The sequence below is a fragment of the Ruditapes philippinarum genome, unplaced genomic scaffold (genome assembly GCF_026571515.1).
Source record: "Ruditapes philippinarum isolate M1 unplaced genomic scaffold, ASM2657151v2 ctg4126_1_1_1_1, whole genome shotgun sequence".
Taxonomy (NCBI): domain Eukaryota; kingdom Metazoa; phylum Mollusca; class Bivalvia; order Venerida; family Veneridae; genus Ruditapes; species Ruditapes philippinarum.
The window spans coordinates 163,115-185,821 of NW_026866139.1; the positions used below are offsets into that span (position 1 = coordinate 163,115).

Below are 22,707 nucleotides of genomic sequence, written 5' to 3' on the forward strand. Positions count from 1 at the left end.
TTACATTAACACAAACTTGGGACCAGTAACAATATTATATAAATAACACATGTGTTTGTGGGTAACAGTAAAAATATCATCCCGAAGAAAATACTGTTACCCGAGGCGTTGCCGAGGATAACAGTATTTTTACGAGGGATGATATTTTTACTGTTACCCACAAACCTATGTGTTATTTATTTTATTACCCCGAATAAATATTGTGATGATCTGAATTTGTCAACTAAATGCACTGTAACTGTAACAAAAATAAACCACGAGTAGGAATAACTAAACTGTCCTTACCTTGCAAGTTTAAAGAATACTATAGGCCTACTTGAGAAGCTGTTTTTCTTTAAACAAATGATGATATCTACCAGTTATAAACATACAATAAGCTGTGTTTTATTTAGGAAACAAAACACCAACCCATTTATAAGGTTATGATCTGTGAAATCTGATCCTTCTGTATCCAGAATATTCTTCGGATGGTTTTGACAAAGTGTATTATTTTACAAAATAACGATGATGTCCTACAGATGTCTGTCAACCAACTCTATCTGTAACATTTCACTGGTTAAAATTGTTAGATAATCCTTTGTGGCATGCTTTTATCGTCTGCATGTTCGAGTTTGACACAAAATTATTCACATTACAAATACATCCGTTGAAAACGGATGTTTACTTTTTGACTATTCAACAAAAAGATATTTTATACACGAAAAGAACTCTAGGGTGCAAATAACTAAATTTTATGAGTGTCATAGTTACTTTCGTGATGCCCTATTGACGAAAATAAGAATGAATCGATAGAACAATGGGGGCCATTTTATTTCATTTTATTCAGAAAATAGACGACGTGACCAAATTTTATACTGTTAAAAAATACTGTTACCTATGTAACATTATAAAATTCTAAGTCATTATTATCCTTTAATATATATTTTTGCATATTAAGAAATATGAAACCTTTATCAAAAGATTATGTCACCATTTACAGAACCGAACCTCCAATGCGTTTCAGAGTTGATAGGAAGTACAAGTGGGAGTCAAATAATCTAGACTTGTGACTGGTGTTAAAATATTTGTTACAAATATATGAAATTAAATTGTATTAATGGTTTCACTTTTAAAATGGTAATTTAACCTTGCAGGAACAAAGTGACTGCTTTGATTTGTTTGGTAGCCCCATTCTAATATAATTTGAGTATTGCCATCGTCATATCAGCTATTGCGGTCAGTATCAGATTAACCAATATATAATGCATAATCTTGAGTACTTTTTTCTGATGAACTGAAATGCTATAATTAAGTTTAATTTAAAATACATGTACTTTTTGTGTCGCCTTGAAAAGGTGACATATAGGGGTTACTTTTGTCGGCGGCGTCTGTGTCGGCGTCGTTGTCGGCGTCCCCTAAAGCTTGCCTGGAGCATAACTCAGTCACTATAAGTCTGATTGACTTCAAACTTTGTATGCATGCTTCTTTCAATAACCCAAAGTGCAGTGCACAAGGACCGGTACTCTGCTGTTCTTATTTTTTGAGTTATTGCCCTTTGTTAATTTTCGTACTTTAATTTTGTCCAGGCCATTTCTCTTCAACTAAATAAGCTATGGACTTGAAACTTCATAGGATGATAGATCTCATTAAGAAGAAGTGCAGTGCATAAGAACCGGTACTCTGCACTTCCTAATTATTGAATTATTGCCCTTTGTTAATTTTCATACTTTATTTTTGTCCGGGCCATTTCTCCTAATGTATAAAAGCCATGGAGTTGAAACTTCATAGGATGATAGGTCTCATTAAGAAAAAGTGCAGTGCACAAGAACAGGTACTCTTCATTTCTTATTTTTTGAGTAATTGCCCTTTGTTTATTTTCATACTTTAATTTTGTCCGGGCCATTTCTCCGAAAGTGTAAAAGCTATGGACTTGAAACTTCATAGGATGATAGATCTCATTAAGAAGAAGTGCAGTGCACAAAAACGTTACTCTGCATTCCTTAATTTTTGAGATATGGCCCTTTGTTTATTTTCATATTTATTTTTTGTCCAGGCCATTTCTCCGAAAGTATAAAAGTTATGGACTTGAAACTTCATATTATGATAGATCTCATTAAGAAAAAGTGCAGTGCATAAGAACTGATACTCTGCATTTCTTATTTTTTTAGTTATTGTCCTTTGTTGATTTTCTTTCTTTATTTTTGCCCTGCTCATTTCTCCTCAAGTATGAAAGCTATGGGCTTGAAACATCATAGAATGATAGACCTTATTGATAAGAAGTGCAGTGCACAGAAACTGCTGCTCTGCACTTATCAATTTTTTAGTTATTGCCCTTTGTTATTTTTCCTATTTCATTTTTGTCCTGGCCATTTCTCCTAAACTACATTCACAAGGCGACAAATCCGACTCGCGGAGTTCTAATTTTCAAACTGAATATGCTGAGTAAAATTCAATAATAATACTTGTTATCCGGTTATCCGATAGATAACGGGAATTAGCAAAAGTGAAATGGTGTAGAATTTGTGTCAATTTGGATTACAGTAGGACTACCTTCCCTTAAGACTATAAATAATTGTGTACTCGAAACACTGTTACCCTGTTACAACACAGTTTGATACACTAAATATATAAACGTAGTAGTAACAAAAATTTCATTTGAATGCACGACTGTTTATATCAAATAATTATCAAAACAATCTATATTTCCTGACTTTGACCAATATTTATACTTCACCTAATACATGCTTAGATGTCAACCGTGAAAACGATTTCAGTGAGAACTTTTAGTGATTGTCACTCTGGAATATTGCTAAGAGTAACAGAAAAAGTATACCCTGTCATTTTATTGTAATTCACTTTTTATTTAGTATGCAAAAGGTAATTGAAATATTATAGTTCTTTCATTTACATATAGATTCGTTTCATTTTGAAACCTTTTTTGTTGTAATTATTAAAGAGTCGTTTTGTTGAAAATAGCGTAGTTTGAGATCACCCCCTGATGACAGAGATAAACAACTGTCACATGACCCGGAAATGCCAAGTTTGTCCCGAAACAATGCAGTTGATGATAATTCTGAAGAAATAATTTTTAACAAATTGCTAAAATTGTTGATTTATCTCATAAAGTTAAACAATTTTGCAGTTCAGTTTGTTCCAACTGTCGTTGTAAAGAGATGCGCTTAGTTAATTTCGTTACTGACCAGCACTGCCTAGTTCACCAAAACAATATTTTATTTATATTTTTGTAATTAGTCGTGTGATAATAAGAATCTCACAAATCAAACGTTGTCATATAATAAAATGGTTTCTTTTCCGAGAATGTGTGTGTGTTACATTATAGTTTAGTGAAAAATTAATGAAATGAAACATGTTAATATGTTAAATACGAGTATGAGTAACTTGATGACTGTTATTTGTATATGAAACGAACAGCAGAATAAATGAGATAAAAGCAATCAGTGATCATATGTGTCGCCTCAGGATAGCAAATTGCATGTTGCAGCTACTACGTAGCGGGAGACATAAACATCAATAACAGGGCAAAACGCATTTTGTATTAAAGGGCCATAACTCGGTAAAAAAATCAACCGAGGACTTTGTGTAATATGCGCAAGTACTTGAGCTACCAATTAATCATGTAAAGTTTCATTGAATTTGCATTAGTGGTACACGAAGGGCCATAACTCGGTCAAAAATCATTAAGGCGAAAAACTCTTAATATCCACAAGAAATTCACATTGAAATTGTACTAGTGGTAGATCTATAAGAGTTGTCCGTACAAAGTTAAAAAAATATATTAAGGGTCACAACTCTACCAAAATCATTGAACCATACAATTTCGATGATATGCACAACAAGTCGTGGCACCAATAATTCCTGTAAAGTTTGGATGAAATTGCACAAGTTTTTTTTCTAAAAAGTAGTCCGGACAAGCTTCTGTGTAGCTTGCAACACTAAAATGACTTTAATAAGCCAAAAAAACATTCAACCGGAAAACCCGTGTAATATGCGAAAGTACTAGTCTTGAGATACAGATCAATTTTGTAAATTTTCATTGGAACTACATAAGTGGTACAAGAGGAGTAGTCCGGACAAACTTTAAAAATCAAAATAAGTGAAGGGCCGTAACTTTGACAAAAGCATTGAACAAGAAAATGCCGACGAAAGAGTTTGGACGAAATTGCTGCTGTAGATGTTGAGGAGTAGTCCAGACAAGTTTTGTGACTGTAGAGGCGACACAAAAGAGGATCGAAAATATGTCTGATTAAATGTATGGGGCAACATTTTATGGGCTCCATAGGACCAAACAACACTGATGTGGCGATTGTCATCAAATTGTTTCAAACACATTTACACGGGGTAAACGACAAATTTATCATTTCAAATAGAAATACATTCACAGTTTGATTTTTGTCAGTATATGTGTATAGATGTTGTTTTTTTAAAACTAAAATGTTTCACAGGCAACTTTAATCGCGTAATAAATCGCTTATTGTGACACTGTATATTCAGATGTTGAATACTTTATTTCTGTTGAAAGGCATCAGATGAAAATGGAAATATGGGAGATTTCCAGTTATCTAATTTGGGTTCAAACATTTTCTGTCTTGTCAGCATCAAACTGTACATTTCTTCTATCTGTAGCGCCATACGGTTTATAACCTGCTGCTGATTCTGCTGTTCGCCTTGTTTCTGCCTATGACCTTGATGATGTGCTTGTTTTTGTTGTTGCTGGTGCTTTTGTTGCTGGTGCTTTTGTTGCTGCTGCTCCTGCTGCTGCTGCTGCTGCATATATAAAGTTTGCCACTGAGCTGCATCCTTTGCTTCAGCAGCGTTTCTTGGACTCGGGTGACTTAGATAATGTCTAGGATCCAAGAACGTTTTTAAATCCTCTCTGCCAACTTCAGAAAGACACTGTGATATGAACGATTCTATAAATAAAAACATAAATCATAGTTATTTTACATATGTCGTTCAAGTACATGAAATAACTGAGCGCAGATTTAATGAAGACATATGTCACAGGGTCAAGTATACAATGTCCGTATTGCCAAGTGCTGTATATTTTAATATGTTCGTGTCCATGCCTGTCTCTGTATATTTATATGTTAATGTTAATGTCCCTTATTGTTTTTCGTAGTTATTTCTTTAATTCATATACTCATAGCTCATATCTAATAGCCGTTACCTATCCATAATAGTACTTTATAACCTTTTCAATATCTTCGATTAACTTTTCTCGCTAATATTTCAGTTTCCCCGCTAATCTGCACAACGCATGCGCACTTGAATTGAGAAATTGTTGGCGCAGGCCACGGTTTTGTTGTAGGGAAGAATAAATATTTTGAGTAGCGCATACTTGTCTTTTTACAGACCCCTCTACCCCAGGTCCAGAACTCACAGCAGAGTCAACGAGCCCTTTGATTCGTTTGAGCTGCGACAATTGGCGCCCAACGGGGGACCGTGACTGACATAGCTCAGAGTTTAATTTACATTGCTCTGTAACTCTATGAAATTCGAGGTCGAATTTCAATAAAGCAGGGGAGTATGTCACGGTTCAGAACTGTTCACTTAATAGGGGAGAAACTGTGTAAGCGGCCTGATATAGCTCAGTCGGTAGAGCCGCGGAACGGTATTCCGAAGGTCCCGGGTTCGAGTTCCGGTCAGGCTGCACATTTTTTTCACCCTATGACATTTGGCGCCCAACGGGGGACCTGGTTCGAAGAGTGAATCAATTTCGATGTAGTTTGGTTGCGAAACGTTCTGTATGACGTCACTGGGGTAAGATGGCTTCCCCCAGGAATGTCGGTATACATGTATCGAGAAGAATGTAAGCAAATGGTTTTACACATATTTTACACATTTTGAAGTGAAAATTAGGCCTAGACTTGTTATATAAATATTATTTGGATTAATCTAGATCGACATTTATCAATATAACCGTGTTCGTCGAGAATTATTGATATCCGTGGATGGAATGTTCTACTTTCATTTTCAACAGACTACAATGTGACAATGGAATAGTTACCGGTGTTATTCAGTGATTTGTGACATTTAAATTATAGACTTTCAGATTTAATAAGTTCGGTTACAGTGACATTTTATTTTTTCATCTAAATTATAAGCATAAAGTTTGTTGTTTATTTTTTCTTAATTGTAATACATGTAGAATTTTGACATTGTTTACATTAATATTTTGTTTTGTACATGTAATTTGTAGAAACAATTTGAACCAGTTTTACTACTTCTAATTTTAATTTTCAGAATGTAGTGTTCTATGTCAAGTGACCACCCACTGATGCACTTAAGTGTTGGTACCCCAGGCGTTGGAGGTGTTGGTTTGTCATGCATGGTTGACAGATGATCTCCTGTTAAAATTTTGTAGGTGGTTGGTGAGACTTTTAACTAACACTTAATTAAAGTAAATCCTTATATCCTATAAGTCCTGTCTAGTTGTCCATATTAATTCAGACATGTCCCTATTAATTTAAGTGTGACTTGGTCCATTATAAGTCAAAACCCTGTCATCAGTCAACAGATTGCAATTGATGTATACTGAGATAATTATCTGCTGCTGCTGTCAACAGTTTTTGGTAAGTTTATATCCTTCAGCTGCGATTACACCGTAGATGTAAGTGGTATTGATTAACAGTTTCAACCGTGTAACTATAGAACTTTTCTTAGTATAATCTGTCTTGGTTTTGTTGAAGTCGCTGAGGTGGTATATAATTATCTCCCTTGTACTTGTGTGAAATTTCCAAGGAAGTGAACATAAGTGCTGAGTTATTACTCATTCTTTTTAAAATTCAAATTAGATTATTTTAAGTCAGGTTGTATTTATAAACACTTCCAACATGCACTAGTGTTTATAAGCACTCTGTGTATATAAAGTGAGATAACATTAAATCAAGTAAAACAATTTGGATGTAACTATACACATTGTTTTAGTGTTTGTGTTTGTTTTATTTGAATTTATTTTTTCACACACATAAAACCCAAACACAAGGGTTGTATTATTTGTGTACCAATATAATTCATACATAATATGCATACATTTTTTTTTTGTTTTACATAATTGTCTGCCATAATCCATACATATTATTCAAATACTTCATAAAGTATGGTGGAGTATTAAAGACATTTTTTTAAGCAAATTTTATAATACAGCAATTTTGCAACAATATTGCAGATTGTGTATACATAAATACATATCAATCTACACAGAGTTGACACATATATACATCAATTTTTAATTTTTTTGTATGGTGTACTGAAGGTGTCATTGTCCAGAATTGCAGTTTGACATATCAAGAAAGAATTTTTTTAGTTATGGATGAAGCAGATTATACAACTGAAATGTCTCGCATAAGAGAGGAGGAATTACAGTATTTTGTAGATCAGATAAGAAAATCTGGGAGGTTTAATGTGACACCTTGTCAATCTAGTACCCCTTTTTCTTCCCATAGGATATCTGGTGAATATTTGGAGGACAGACCTGTTGAGACAGATACTCCTACTAGAGACTCAAGTCTCAAGTCAAGCTGATGTTCCTCCTCATAAGCCAACTTCTCATGATATTTCCACTTACCCCTCTTATCTTGACTCATCTGTTACTCATGCTCGGATTCCCAAATTACCTTTGTTTTCTGGAGAAGGGAAACCAGGATAATGTGAGTTTGAGGTTTGGAGGTATCCTTTGAATTGTTTATTATGTGGTGGTATGTATCCAAGCCATATCCTCCAGGAGTCCATTCGTAACAGCTTGAAAGGCAGAGCACGTACTGTTTTATTACACTTGGGTGAATGGGCCTCCATTTCAGATGTCATTGCAAAGCTTGAAGCCATATATGGTAATCTTGCTACTTCAGAGCGGTTGAAATAAGCTTTTTTATTGTGCCAAGCAAGGTCAGAACGAGTCTGTCGCTGAGTATAGTCTTCGTTTAGAAAGACTTCTTACCAATGCGAACCTGAGTCTGGACCGGAACACTAAGGATGATATGCTTAGGAACCGGCTCTGGTCAGGTCTTCGTGATAATGATCTCCGGAATGCAACTCGTTACAAGTTCGAGTCTTTTTTTGACTTTGAGGAAGGAAATTCGTTCAATTGAGGAAGATTTTAAGGCTCGCACATCTACCTATAACTCTGTCTCTTGCTCTCCCCCTCAAATCCCTATATTCTTCTTCCAAGGCTTTTGACCGTAAACCTGTTCCAGAGGTTTCATGTTCTTCAAATATGTCAGTTGTTGAACATAAGATTATTCAACAACTTGAAGAACTCACTGTACAGATGAAGCGAATTAACTCCGGGGTTGAAACTGTAGAGAAGGAGCTTTCCCAGTTGAAGAAAGTGAGTGAATCTTCCATACCAGACAGTGGTAGTACCAGTACCATGGAAAAGGGTAGTAGTAACTACAGAGGTGGTTATAATCGAGGCGGATACAATAGAGGTGGACGTTTTTGGTCGGGTCGTGGTCGTGGCTATAGCTTTGATGGTATTAGAAACCAGTCCAGTTCAGTCGCTGACAAACAAGACCAGAATTCTGACAGTAAATCTCCAGCTACAGGTGGTTTAAATGAGTCCAGACCTTCAATCGAGGGCAATTAGAAGGTCAGAACAACATATCCAGCCCTATTATCATACCATTAGTTGACCATTCAAACCAAACTGAGATTGTTATTCATAATCAACGTTGCCAAGCTTTGATTGACACTGGGTCAATGATTACCACTGCCAGTGAATCATTTTATAAATCATTATCTCCTTGTCCTGAACTTTGTAGTTTAAAAGCTTTTGCTTTTAATATCTTAGGTGCAAATGATGTAAAGGTTCCTTATATAGGTTACTGTTTGCTTGACATTTCTGTTCCTTCTTTGCAGTGCAGTACTATTACTGTGCCTGTATTAATTGTTCCAGATACAGACTACTCTTCCTCAGTTCCGGTTATTGTTGGGACTAATATCATCAGACACTTTCAGAATATTAGTTCAGGTGAATAAATCCCTTCTTGTTGGCAACAAGCTTTCTCTGCTATTTCTTGTATTCACTCTGTACCAGTGAAAGCTTATAATCATAGGCCTTTAACAATTCAGCCATACCAGACACATACCGTCACTGGGAAGGCTAGACAGGTTGATGACATGACTGTTGGTGTTACTGAGACATTTGATTCTTCCTCTAGCCTGTTGAATATATGCTCAAGGGTTGTCAGTGTTCGCCCAGGTAAAGCTTTTTCTAGAATCCCAGTTAGGATTTGCAACTTATCAGCAAGGCCAGTGCTTATTTACCCGAATTCAGTTCTTTGTAGTTTAAAACAGGTAGAGGTTGTACGTTCTCTTGATCCCTCCAAAGGTTCAGTCTCCAAATCCCATAACCAAGATAAGACTCTTGAAGAACTTGGTGTAACAATTCCTTCTGATAACCTTTCTGGTGATGAACATTCTCAGGTTGTTAAATTTCTTAGCAACTGGACACATATCTTTTCCTCTGGGATAACAGATCTTGGCTGTTCTAAGTCTGTTGAGCACAAAATTCAGTTGTCCGACCCTAAGCCTTTCAAAGAGCCTTATAGAAGGATTCCACCTAGTATGTTTGAAGAGATAAGAGAGCATATTCAAGAAATGCTGAAAGCTGGTCAGTGTTCGCGTTTACTGAGTAAACATATCAATTTACTCGCTAAAATTGCCAGGGAGGAAAGAAAAAAAGGGCTGTTGAGTCCCTGGGACGAAACACTTTTTCCCCGATAATTGGTCAATTCTCTCTTAAGTTTTTTTGCTCTGCTTGAAAATGATTTTCTATTCACTTTAAATAAATTGTATTATAAGAACTTGACTTTCACCTCATTTTCATTTGTTCCTTTCTCATTAGCAATGCAGATTTATATCCCAAACGTAGACTAGGAGCAAGTGCTCGGCCTCGTTTTGGGCCAACCTATCAATGGTATCCGCGAACATCAACAGTCTCAAATTTGATTGTATTATGAAGTTATGCAAACATTGACATTTTTGTAATTAAGGACTCGTTCCATTTGAATTGGGACGTAACAGATCTATTAGCACTGAGTCCCAGGTACTCAGTAAAGTTAGGGGAAATCGCTAACACTGCTGGTGCTATAATACCCTCACACAGTCCATTTTCATCGAACGTGCTTTTGGTCAGGAAGAAGGATGGTTCCCTTCGGTTTTGCATCGACTTCCGCCGATTGAATAACAATACCGTAAAGGATGCCTATGCACTTCCCCGCATAGATGAAACCATTGACTGTCTGGCTGGTTCGAAGTTCTTCTCAAAACTTGACCTTCGCTCTGGGTACTGGCAGGTTCCTTTAAGAGAATCAGACAAACCGAAAACTGCTTTCACTGTTGGTCCTCTCGGGTTTTTCGAGTGCGAACGAATGGCTTTCGGTCTAACAAACGCTCCCGCTACTTTTCAGCGATTAATGGAGCGATGTATGGGAGTACTGCATCTTAAAGAATGTGTTATCTATTTAGATGACGTTATTATCTTTAGTGGCACCGTTCAACAGCATTTTGACAGACTTGCGGCAGTGTTTCACAAATTGGAACAATATGGATTGAAACTTAAAGGTTCTAAATGCGAGTTCTTTCAGCTTAAAGTAAAGTATTAAGGCCATGTGGTTGATGCAAATGGCGTTAGAACTTATCCAGAAAAGATAAGTAATCTACAAAAATGGCCCGTCCCTAAATCTATCAAGGAACTCTGTTCATTTCTAGGTTTTGCGGGTTATTACCGCCGTTTCGTAAAAGGATATTCCCTGATAGCAAAACCTTTAAATGACTTACTTGTTGGTCATCCTACTAATAAGAAGGGTAGCTCCAGAAAGAACGCTGCTCCTTGGAAATGGGGTCAGGAACAAGAGAACGCTTTTAAGTCTCTCATTAAAAGTTTAACTTCCACACCTATCCTGACATATGCAGATTACTCCAAACCATTTATTTTGAATATTGACGCAAGTGGTCTTGGTCTAGGGGCTGTTCTATATCAGAAAGTTGACGGTACTGAGAGAGTTGATGCCTATGCCAGTCGAGGTTTACGACCGGCTGAGAGGAACTACCCAGCTCATAAGCTTGAATTTCTTTCCTTGAAATGGGCTGTGGTAGACAAATTCCATGAATATTTGTATGTGAATCAGTTTCTTGTACGCACTGATAATAATCCTCTCACGTTTGTTTTTACATCAGCCAAGCTCGATGCCCAATCTCATCGCTGGTTAGTTTCACTTTCTGCCTATCACTTTTCTATTCAGTATCGTTCTGGAAAGCTTAATGTAGATGCCGACATTCTCTCTCGTTTACCAGGTGTTGAGGTTAGGAATAGTGACGAAACGAGAATTCTTTACCCAGAAATTCTTAAAGCTTTGTTTCAAGCTTCTTTTGCTGATGTTCCAGAACTCCCTGCAGTTGAGTGTATTTCTTTGTCTCACAATGCCCAAGCTATTCCCTCGAGTGAAGACTTAGGGCACACGCTTTTTATTACTTGGGGACCATACGCCGCTTTTCATGGAATGGCACGGAAGTGTCACATTGAAGGTTCCATGATAACCGCCGTATGAACACATCTGCGGATGTTTCTAAATTCAAAATTTTACTATTTCATGTTTAAATGTTGAATTCTGCTTAAGCCGGTGCTAGGGGGCGTAGACGGTAACTTGCACTTTCCAGTACCGTCCATGAACAGGCTCAATCAAACCGAGCCTACAACATTTTCAATTTTGCCGTGTTGGGCTTTCTTTAGGGATTCTGTTTTTATCTATTTTGGATCTTGTCTCAATGATGTTGATTGGAAACTCGAGCAAGCCAAAGATAGTGTAATTACAAGAGTTATTGGTATTGCGAAAGCTGGTCACAAACTTACAAGTCGCCAGAGTTGTCTTGAAACAGATCCAGTCAGACAGTATTTACGTGAATAGAGTACTCTCTTTCTCAAAGATGATATTTTGTACAGGAAAGGTAATGTGTCCGGTAATCCTGTAGTACAATTGGTTGTACCCATTGTCTTTCATGATATTATTTTTTCAGGATAACATGATGAGGCAGGTCACCAGGGAAGAGATCGGACCTTATCTTTGATCAAGTCCAGATTTTTCTGGCCCGGTTTAGACGCGTATGTTGAAAAGCGTATTCGGGAATGTGCCGGATGCATTCGACGTAAAACCCCTGTGGGTAAGGCCGCATCTCTTGTCTCTGTGGAATCAACGTTTCCTCTTGAGCTATTTTGTATGGATTATCTGTCCTTGGAAATGTCTGTGGGTGGCTTTGAGCATATATTGGTTATCACTGATCATTTTACCCGTTATGCTCAAGCTATCCCCACTAAGAACCAGACAGCCCATACAACGGCTCAGATTTTATTTGAGCAGTTTATTTGCCATTACGGATTCCCTAGCCGCTTACACAGTGATCAAGGCCTTAATTTTGAATCTGTTGTCATTAAGGAACTGTGTAAGCTGGCCAATTGTGAGAAATCCCGAACCACTCCATATCATCCCCAAGGCAATGGCATGCCAGAACGCTTTAATCGGACATTATTGAACATGTTAGGTATCCTTGAAGATTTACAGAAATCTAACTGGAATGCACATATTCCAGCATTAGTGTATGCCTATAATTCTACCCGACATGAAAGCACGGGGCTTACACCCCACTCTCTAATGTTCGAACGGCATCCACGTCTTGCCATCGACGCCTTCCTGGGAATCCAGCCTGATGATCAACCCAAGTCTACTGATCATTCTAACTATGTTCGTGACCTTCAAAAGCGTCTGGACTTTGCCTACAAAGTTGCCACAAGAGAGTCATTGCGACAATCAAGACGGCATAAGAAACGTTATGATATTCGAGTACGGGAGGCCAAACTAGAATCAGGAGACAGAGTCCTGGTGAGGAACGTTGGTTTGAAGGGAAAGTACAAGCTTGCTGATAAATGGGGAAGAGATGTTTATATTGTGGTGGAGCAACCAAATCCTGATGTGCCCGTTTTCCTTGTGAAGAAGGAGCATGGAAGAGGAAATCCCAGAACTGTACATAGGAATCTCCTTTTACCCTTCTCAGGTCTTCCTCTCAAAAAGTCAGTTGAATCTGACGCTTCTTTTTCTTGTACCAAACCAGTGCACAGTGTAGACACAACTGGAAATTCTAAAACCCACCTCCCACTTCCCCATTATCTGTTGAGGAATATATCATTCCTCAAAAACGCAAGTCCACTCTTAATCCATGTGCTTTACCCTTTGTCCCAGACCGTGTTGCTAGAAAAAGAACGCCGCCAAGTTGGTTAATATCAACTTATTGGGTGACATAGCATAGAAGTTTCATATTGTTGAGTATGATCGCAAGCTTTAAGGTATTTGAAAGAGACAGTGATGTCGTAACACAAATTTACTTTCATTTATCTAAGTTATATTATGGGGTTTATCTGTAACATATGTTATTTTTGCTTTACTGCATATACTCAATTTACATTGTGATTCTGATGTTGTGTGCGCTTTATGGGAATCCTCACAGATATAAGTGCCATCTGTGAGATGAATACTGAAATAAGTGCTTAATAGTCATTTATGTAAGTGTTCTGAATGATTTTATTGTATATTGACATTTTTATGTGGGCATATAGGCCTGAGGCTCATTAAAAGAGGTTATGACCCTACTATTTTAAGACATACTGCATGTTTAGTGTTCAACCCTTTTACAGTTGGACACTACGCTTTCCTCTTTTGATTGCATCTGACGGACCAAGTGGGAGACTCTATGATGGATAGTTCGTAAAGCCCTTTGGGACTGAATTGTCTTAATGTTCGTCTTCTGCCTTGCTTCGTCGGGCCCTTGTAGGTGATTTTCTTGTTGCTCTGTCTTCCTTTAGGACATTGAGTACTTTTGTTATGGTCATTGGGTTTACTTTTATATGTTTCTACATGATCATTTTAGTGTTTTACTTATTTAACCTTTTGTAACCATGACAACTGTTAGAATTTCACTTGGCGGGGATTCATTTTATTTACACTGTCTCGTTTATAGGAACATGGTGGGGCTAAGAGCGAGGTTTGGTGCACCATTAACCGGTTTAAACTCCCCAGCAGTCATTATTATGCTGCTGACAGTTCCAAGGCGGCGCCCCACTGTGTTCCTTAGATGTATGTCTATGTTGTTTCATACTGTTTTGGTGACACTTTTGTTTGTGTCCCTTGATGTTTTCTCGTCTACGGTAAGTATCTTCCCCATTGCCTCTAGTTTTTATTTCTTTGATTACCCCCGCCCCCTTCCCCCGGTCTCCTGTCCCCTTCCCCTTTGTGGGCCTATTATTATTTTCTTTGAATTCCTAATCAGTTACTAATTATTTATCATTTAATAATTAACCTGTCCGTGCTCTGTCTTTGTCCTGTCCTGTTTTTGTTTGGGGTCCGCCTGGGCTCCTTGCCATTGGTTCTTGTTGCTGGGTCATATGGGGGCTGCGTTCATTGAACGCCGCCTTTCCTTGTTGATCTTGTTTATCATATTTCAAGTATATGGTGTCCTGTCTCTGTGACTTTACATGAAACTTTGACAGATTTTTGAGCTGTAGTGTAGATTATTGTTAGCTACAGTAGTTATTGAGTAGTCTTTGGATAAATTTGTACGATATGTACAGGAGTATAGAGTATTGTATTATTGGACAGTATAGAGAAGAACCTTGCGGTTTATCTATTCTAAGGTAAGTGTATATGGGTTGACCTTTATTTAAATGTCGGAACGAAATTTCCTATTGAGGGGGATGATGTCACAGGGTCAAGTATACATTGTCCGTATTGCCAAGTGCTGTATATTTTAATCTGTTCGTGTCCATGCCTGTCTCTGTATTTTTATATGTTAATGTTAGTGTCCATTATCGTTTTCCGTAGTTATTTCTTTAATTCATATACTCATAGCTCATATCCAATAGCCGTTACCTATACATAATAGTACTTTATAACCTTTTCAATATCTTCGATTAACTTTTCTCGCTAATATTTCAATTTCCCCGCTAATCTGCACAACGCATGGGCACTTGAATTGAGAAATTGTTGGCACAGGCCACGGTTTTGTTGTAGGGAAGAATAAATATTTTGAGTAGCGCATACTTGTCTTTTTACAGACTCCTCTACCCCAGGTCCAGAACTCACAGCAGAGTCAACGAGCCCTTTGATTCGTTTGAGCTGCGACATATGTATTCACGTTCTAACGCATCCATACTTCCGTTAATGTTAAACAATCGTGCTCTACAATCTTGTGTGAAGATATTGGCAAAACAAAACGTAAATTGTAAAATAGAATAATTTAAAATATCGCTGAATATTTGTAATATTTGTCTACGTTTTCATTTTTCTTCCCACATTTAAATAAATTGCAAATTTCTTGCGAATAAGTGTGTATGTCTCGTAGTACTCAAAACTGTAATTGGTATCTGTATATTTGATCATTATCATTTTTAGTATCATAAACCTTGCTTTTCATATTTAATTCACAATATATTTTTAGAAGAATTTAAATTACGTGACTGTTTAAATTTAAAGAATTTTTGCTTTACTATTTAAAAATATTCACTTTGATAATCTACAATAAAAACTATTGAAAGACGTCCTCATACAAAATAAATTTTAGATATCTTAATATACAACGTGAAAATTCGAAAAGCGTCAGAGTTATCAAAAAGCGAATATTGTATCAGTATTTCAGCAAAACAGATATATAATCATTTATTCTGTATGTTAATTGTACAATTGAATGATCCTTGGTCGCTTAACGTTATTAACATTTTGATGATTTTAAGTATCACATATCAATTTAAGTAAGATTACAATCATCATTATAATCAGGCTTTTAAGCATTTACATGATGAATTAATTGCTTACCAAAATTGATATCAGTTTGCTTAGTTGTTATTTCTTTGTAAAATATTCCAGCGAGTAAAAGGTTCTGATCTTGTTCCATAAATCGTTCGATTTCACCGTTTGGAGTCCATTGATATTTCTTCTTTAACTTTTCCTTTTCTTTTTTGTGTAGTTTACTGCTTATATTTGCCAGCATTTGCATTCCAAGCGGTGTCAATGAAACCTCTCTTTGACCTTGATAAAGAAATATAGTATAACACAAATGAAATATTTATCATTTGACTGATATTGTTTACAGGGAGGATTACAATTAAAACGTAATAATAATCGCTTTTTATTAACCAATTTGCATGAAAAAAAGAAGTAAGTAAAATATATTTTTAGAAACAAAGAAATAATGTATCAGTAGTACATGATGTTCAGTAAATGATCGTTTCCAAACATATATATTGTATCATAAGTTCAATTAATATTGTATAAGTAATGAATACATAATTAACGTTATATAGATACATATACATTCGTAAAAAATTTGCAAAAAAGTACCTATGAATGGTTTCAAGAGTTCCTGCATTCTTCCTAAAACAGATTTATCAATCTTGCTTAAACTGTCAAGGAATTTGAATTTCTCAACCTCAAATTTCAATGGCATAAGCTGTGATTGCATGTCTTGTAAACCAAGTATCAGGTTTTCTTCTTGCATTCTATGACTTTCTCGTACCCTGTTTGAAACAATATTGACCGTGGCATCTAACATACGCCGTACTACTTTTTTGTCAATATTTTGTGCTCTGAAGTGGTCAAGACACTCGGTAAAATCTTCCAGGCTACTTAGTTCTTTGAGAGATGCAGGTTCCGTTGCATCCTTTGACATTGATAATACTTTCTTTAACGCATACACCTTGTTTTCCATATTGCTTAGGTTTTCTTTTGTCTCGTCTATTGTGTGTTTCATGTCGTCAATTTGTCTATATAGGTCAATGCATGTCATTTCGCTAGTATCCAGGCTTTGTTGGGTTTGTTTAAGTTGCTCATAAACATTGACTAGTTTTATTTCTTGTTCCCTTTCAACAGTATTAGTATCACCAGTACCTTCTGGAAAGACATCAGTATCAATTCAAGATAAAATGGTGTTACATTCATGACACAAGAATTCTTTCGAAACAATGATAGCAATGTTATTATGAAATAAAAATATCAATACAAAATGTATAACATACATATTATACCCATTGATAGCACATATAGATGTTTTAAGGAAAACTAAATTATAGAAGAACATGTAAAATCAACATTCGCATAAGTACAATATTTAAGCTTAATATATAATAAGGACATATTTAAAACATATTTCATTACATAAATATTTGTATATACGTATGTATAACAGTATATATTCAAATCATGTTTCATGTGCTACAATAATAAATATTATAATATTTCGTGGATGTTTTCTCTGTATATTTATAAGGTAAACTTAATGATGCTGCAGGTTCGGTTTGATTAAATCTGGTAATGGGTTGTAGTAGTAATTGCAAGTTATGTTCATCTGTCATGAAATATTCAAATGAGAATTAAACTAATAGAAAACACTTGATCCTATTTTTAGACTACCCAATATTAAGCATTACATTTCCATTACAATATTAATTATATGGTAAAACTCATTTCAACAATACTTACTTTTGATGTTGTATGATGTCTGTCCATTTATATCAATTATATCGACACCAGTTTCATGAAGAGTTGTCATAACATCACCATCCTCGAGCATTTCTTGTAGTATCTCCACATAAAGATCTGGGATCATCAGCGTAATGACCAAACTAGAAGACGGTTCAATGCCACAAATAAACACAAAATGTTGTGGCACAAACAAGATAGCAGACACAATACGTCGAAGATTTTCTACATCATTCCGTGAGTAATTTGTGAAATCTTTACCATCAACATGAAATTTTACATATTTGTAACCATTTTCTAAAATAAAGCATACATAATTATTGTACAGAGTTTAAATATAAAAATGTGACTGTTTCTGGTTAACTAGTAGCTTCAAGAAAAACACATAAACTTTTGAATGACAATTATGTTGCTTGTACAGTTAAGCAATCTCACATTCTAAGTTTCAGTAGGTTAAATTGATGTGTCAAGGCTTTTTACAATTAGTAAAGACAAATAACCTGAAATAGAAGTTATATATTTAATGGAATATAATATTGTCTCAATATGTTTTGTCTTAAAACAAATCATAATTATTTAAGTGATAGAAGTACTGTGTACCTATTGCATAACTTCTATCAGTAAGTTATTGTCTTACCTGGTAAATATGTTGGAGCATAGAAATGCACTACATTGCCCAAAGATTTTGCATATTCGACCCCGTCCTGTATTAGGTCTTTTCTTCCTGCCTGGTACAAAATTCCTTGAAGGTATAACAAGTTATCTCGAGTAATGTAACCTCTTGTTCTCATTATTCGAAATAGATCTTGTGGCGTCTTAATTTTTTCAAGAACCCCTTTCCCTAGACCGCCTTCGCCTGTAAATTTTATATGAATATTAATATACTCCTATTATGAGATTTTCTTCATGTTTTTGTATTATCATGTACGGAATAAACTAAAATAAATGTTAATAATGAAGCAATAATAACGAATTACACAATAAGAAATTGTAAGATCTAACCCTAATAGGAAATAAACATGTGGAAAAAGTTATTTATCGTCGTTATCATCATCATCATCTACCATTAACAAAACCATCATTATCACACAATCATTAAATTTAATTATAATTATCATAATTATTATTATTATTATTATTATTATTATTATTATTATTATTATTACTATTATTATTTAAGCTTCAGTGTATCTTAAAAACTAACAAATTATGTAGCAAATTATTATCATTTTTATTATTATTACAAAAAATATTAAAGACGATTATAAAAAAATCAAAATAGCATTCAAAACAAAATAATTAGAATTTAAGATGACAATTTATTCTCTATTTTAAAGAACGGTGTAGTTTATTTGCGATATAACATATGACTGATTAGTGAATAAAAAGCAAAGGGAAACAACAACAAAAAATCATTGAAAAAAAAATTGAGATATATTTATTTAAATTAGTCTCTTTTTGTTTGAAATGCGATATTTACCTTCAAAGAACCATTTCATATTCACAAGATCTTCCATTGTTAAACTGTCTGCTATTTTGTTTAGGAAAATATTAAAATTCCAATCAGTTGGAGGGTTTGGTAGATTGAAAGGTGATTGTGTTGGCTGTTGAAGATGTTCTGTACTTGATTGTTCATCTTGGTTTTCTTCATTTGCTCTAGGTGGTATAGGTTGACTGTTGTCTACCGGCAACTGTCTCGGCGCCATAGGTAAAGCATCCGTTGACAACGATTGACATTCACTGGCGTCATCGTTGTTTGACATTGCTATCCGTAAACAAGCTGACCTGTTAGCTGAATCTCTGTACAGTTAAATAACTTCCTGTGAAATAATCAAGTAAAGCAAATAAGAATTTATTTCATGCTTTCCAGTGTTTTATTGCAATATATCAGATGATTATATTCTGATAAACCACTAGTGAAATTTATAAAATATAATTTTCACTGTAGCCGGACTATATCTGAATGCGAATGAAAAGAATATCATAACTAAATGGAATAACAGGCAGAAAAAATGCCGTCATACGTAAATTTTGCTTCTTTAGGAAGAGAAAAGTCGATGTCACCTATAAATCATGTTAAAAATGTAACAAAGTAAGAGAACTTTAACAAGAACTATATTTCTGAAATTGATCATGTTGACGTCATGATGTGATGACGTCACAAAGGAGAATGCGCGACGTTACGCGGCAAAATATAAATAAAAAAAACTTCATATCACTTAAAAAACAAGAAATAAAAAAAAAATATTTGTTTTACATATACGATTGAAATATATTTCATTCGTGAACACCAGCTATTATATTTTCACTCGTGGCTACGCCACTCTTGAAAATATTGCATCTGGTGTTCACTCAATGAAATTATATTTCAATCTTACATGCAAAACAAACAAATATCCTCTATGTAATCCTATTTTAATGCAATCTATAAACACCATTGAAATGAATTTCATCTTTTAATTAGGAAAAGAAGAAGAAGTGTCAAACGTGCATGAATCTGTTAATATGTTGAATTACACAAAACATGTGAATGCAATTCTCTGTTAATTAATTTTAGGCTTATTTATAAGGAAGGATATGGTATCATGATAAAATCATCACATTTTCTGTTCTTAATCTGTTATCTTTGTCTACTCTAAATGACTCATTGTATGTACATTGCAGTTTAATAAAATATAATTTTGTTCTAGTCTATCAAAAAGAGCAAACAAGATGTTAGAGAAGGTCAACAAAAAGACAAGACCAACATTTGTTTTGAAATCACAATATTTGCTTTATCTATAAAAGTCGTATTAATTTGGATACAAGCACAGCCTTTCAAAGATACCATATATTAAAGTAGATATTTAGTGATATGGCTGAATTCAAAAATGTGCTGTTAATTTAAATGTATAAATTTCATCTATCTACTTGAATCTCAGTTCCATATGTTTCAGATAATGTGTTAAAAGTATGTGTACATATAAATAGTTAAAGCTGCATGCCTCCAGATGAGTAAAAAATTTTCAATGAAATCAAACTTGAAAAATATGTACTACGATTTTAGGAAACGTTAAATGATTGAAGTTTGAAGTAATATATACATGTTATGTTCGGTTAATTACTGATTTTTTTTGTATTTATAACTATATTTCTACTGCGTTACTAACGCAGTAAGGGCTATTTATGCATATTTTGACCACATTTTGCTAATTAACATGGCTTGTAAGTGCCATTGTTAACGTGTAAATGGCTTCCTTTTGGTAATTTAACAATATTATACATTCAAATACATTTTCAAAATTTTTATGGAAATTAGCATGAATCTTGAGGCGTGCTGCTTTAAAAATGTGTTTGTATGAGTGGTACAATTGTGCGCGTGCGTTTGTGTGTTTGTTTATTATAAGAGTAAAATGTTTCTAATGAAATATTTCTTATGAAATTTACAAACGGTAGAATTATGTTGTTTCCATATTCTGGTCATAGACTTCCGAAAGAGTTATATAACAAAGATTGTATCTGTTATTCAACGCACGTGAATGTTGTATGTAAACGTAATAAACTGCTCTAGAATAAAATGTTATGTTGCTTTTAAGTACGGATTTTACTGCACAATGATTTCATGCTTGAGCTGGTGACACAAAATGATTGTCCGATACCGGTTTTCTTTTTCAAAAATCAAATAAAATTTGCAAACTACAGACAGCAGATATGCATTATACACGTTAAGCATTTTTTTCGGTAAATACTTTAATGCATGTTACGAGGTTTATGTAAACTATGCATCATAAACGTTATCAATGATCAGCGCATATTTTCTGTGCCGTGAAACCAAACAAATCATTTTCATGCTTTAGCATGTCAGTGGTTATTTAATTACGTGAAAACGTTCCTATACTTAATCAAATCAATCAATTGAAATTTATTATTCTTTCAAATGAATAAAACAACGTTCGGGGAATAATTTCCAAATTATATCTCAGGAGATATGAAATAGCCAAAACATTTACGCAAGCGCTCTGTCATAAACATCAAGTGCAGTTAAGATTAAACGATAAAAATCGGTTTTGTTTTATCGCTGATTTCATTATATATACTAGAAACAATTTATAAAATAGGAAAGTCTTTAGAAATGTTATTTTTATTATACTGACCATCATGATTTACAATATTCTTTATTAAATTTGAAAAATAACAAATTTGAAAAGCAAAATGACACGTTTTAATAAATCTATTCATTGACCTTCACCTTCTTTATGATTTTATAATCAAACCATTTGTATTCTGTATTTCGAAAGAACATATTAAAATATTTTCTAGATTCTCTAAAAATAAAAATGTATTTTACATTCATATTTATATCTTCATTTTATAAAACATGTCCAATATCAGAAGGACTCAGAAAACCGCCATGTTTGACGCCCTTTTCATGACTTAAGATGATAACCAAAACATTTTTAGAAGATCTACAGTAATATTTGTGGTACTTACCTGACTTCATCCAACTGTTACTAATCTTAAATTGATTTAAAAAAATCCTTTTTTTAGATATGATTTCATTACTTATTAGCTATATCCATTGATGTACAAAAATGCGGTAACCTTAGAAGCTACAATGGCATATTTATTTCAAAGCGAGGCCGACATCAATATGACTTTCCTTTCGGTTTAAATTAATTTCGAAAATTCATATCGAAATCAGAGACTGAGGCTTGAAATAATGATTTTTCGATGCAAAGTCGAAATTAAATACTCTAGAATTTTAATTGTGGTGCAGAACTTTTACAGAAATAGATAATTTTGTAAAATACTACACTCATTTTCCGAAAATGAAGTCAAAACGAGGCGAAAAATCTATGTCCTAGTTTCTATTTATACAATGTGTACTTTGTACTCCTTTCGTATGATGAGTGTGTTTTATAAAATAATTCACTCCAATATCGTGGACAAAATACAAAGAAATAAAGACAAGCTTTAAAACTGTTACCATTGTCATTCATCTGATGCTTATAAATTACTAGATTTAAGTATTTGGAATCAATCTACCCAGATAAAGTCTAATAATAAATATAAAATGAGTCATGCTGTGGAAATATTTATTTCGGAAGTTTTAATATTGTTAAAGAATTACAATCGAAATGTCCTGAAATCGCTTAAATCTCTAGAAAACGTGCAATCAAATCGTTCAGCTTATGAAAGTGTCTATTTC

At 34.5% G+C, this 22,707-nt stretch overlaps 1 protein-coding gene across 1 annotated transcript; it reads right to left on the minus strand.

The window, feature by feature from the left end:
• Positions 1-802: 802 nt before the first annotated feature.
• LOC132731444 (uncharacterized) lies at positions 803-22,141 on the minus strand. The gene is made up of 7 exons (XM_060717627.1): positions 21,990-22,141; positions 19,000-19,339; positions 18,157-18,375; positions 17,520-17,816; positions 16,383-16,931; positions 15,858-16,070; positions 803-4,910 (listed from the first exon to the last, which is right to left on the minus strand). The coding sequence occupies exons 2-7, from the start codon at positions 19,280-19,282 to the stop codon at positions 4,504-4,506; spliced, it is 1,968 nt and encodes a 655-aa protein (XP_060573610.1). The 5' UTR covers positions 19,283-19,339; positions 21,990-22,141; the 3' UTR covers positions 803-4,503.
• Between the last annotated feature and the right edge of the window lie 566 nt (positions 22,142-22,707).

What these genes read in the sequence shown, in the direction of transcription:
- LOC132731444 (XM_060717627.1), bottom strand. Translation starts at nt 19,282, where the DNA reads ATGTCAAACAACGATGACGCCAGTGAATGTCAATCGTTGTCAACGGAT. An exon ending in ACTCTTGAAACCATTCATAG is followed by an intron (nt 16,071 to 16,382) that starts GTACTTTTTTGC and finishes TTCTTTATCAAG; the next exon opens with GTCAAAGAGAGGTTTCATTG. An exon ending in GCAAACTGATATCAATTTTG is followed by an intron (nt 4,911 to 15,857) that starts GTAAGCAATTAA and finishes TTTTATTTATAG; the next exon opens with AATCGTTCATATCACAGTGT.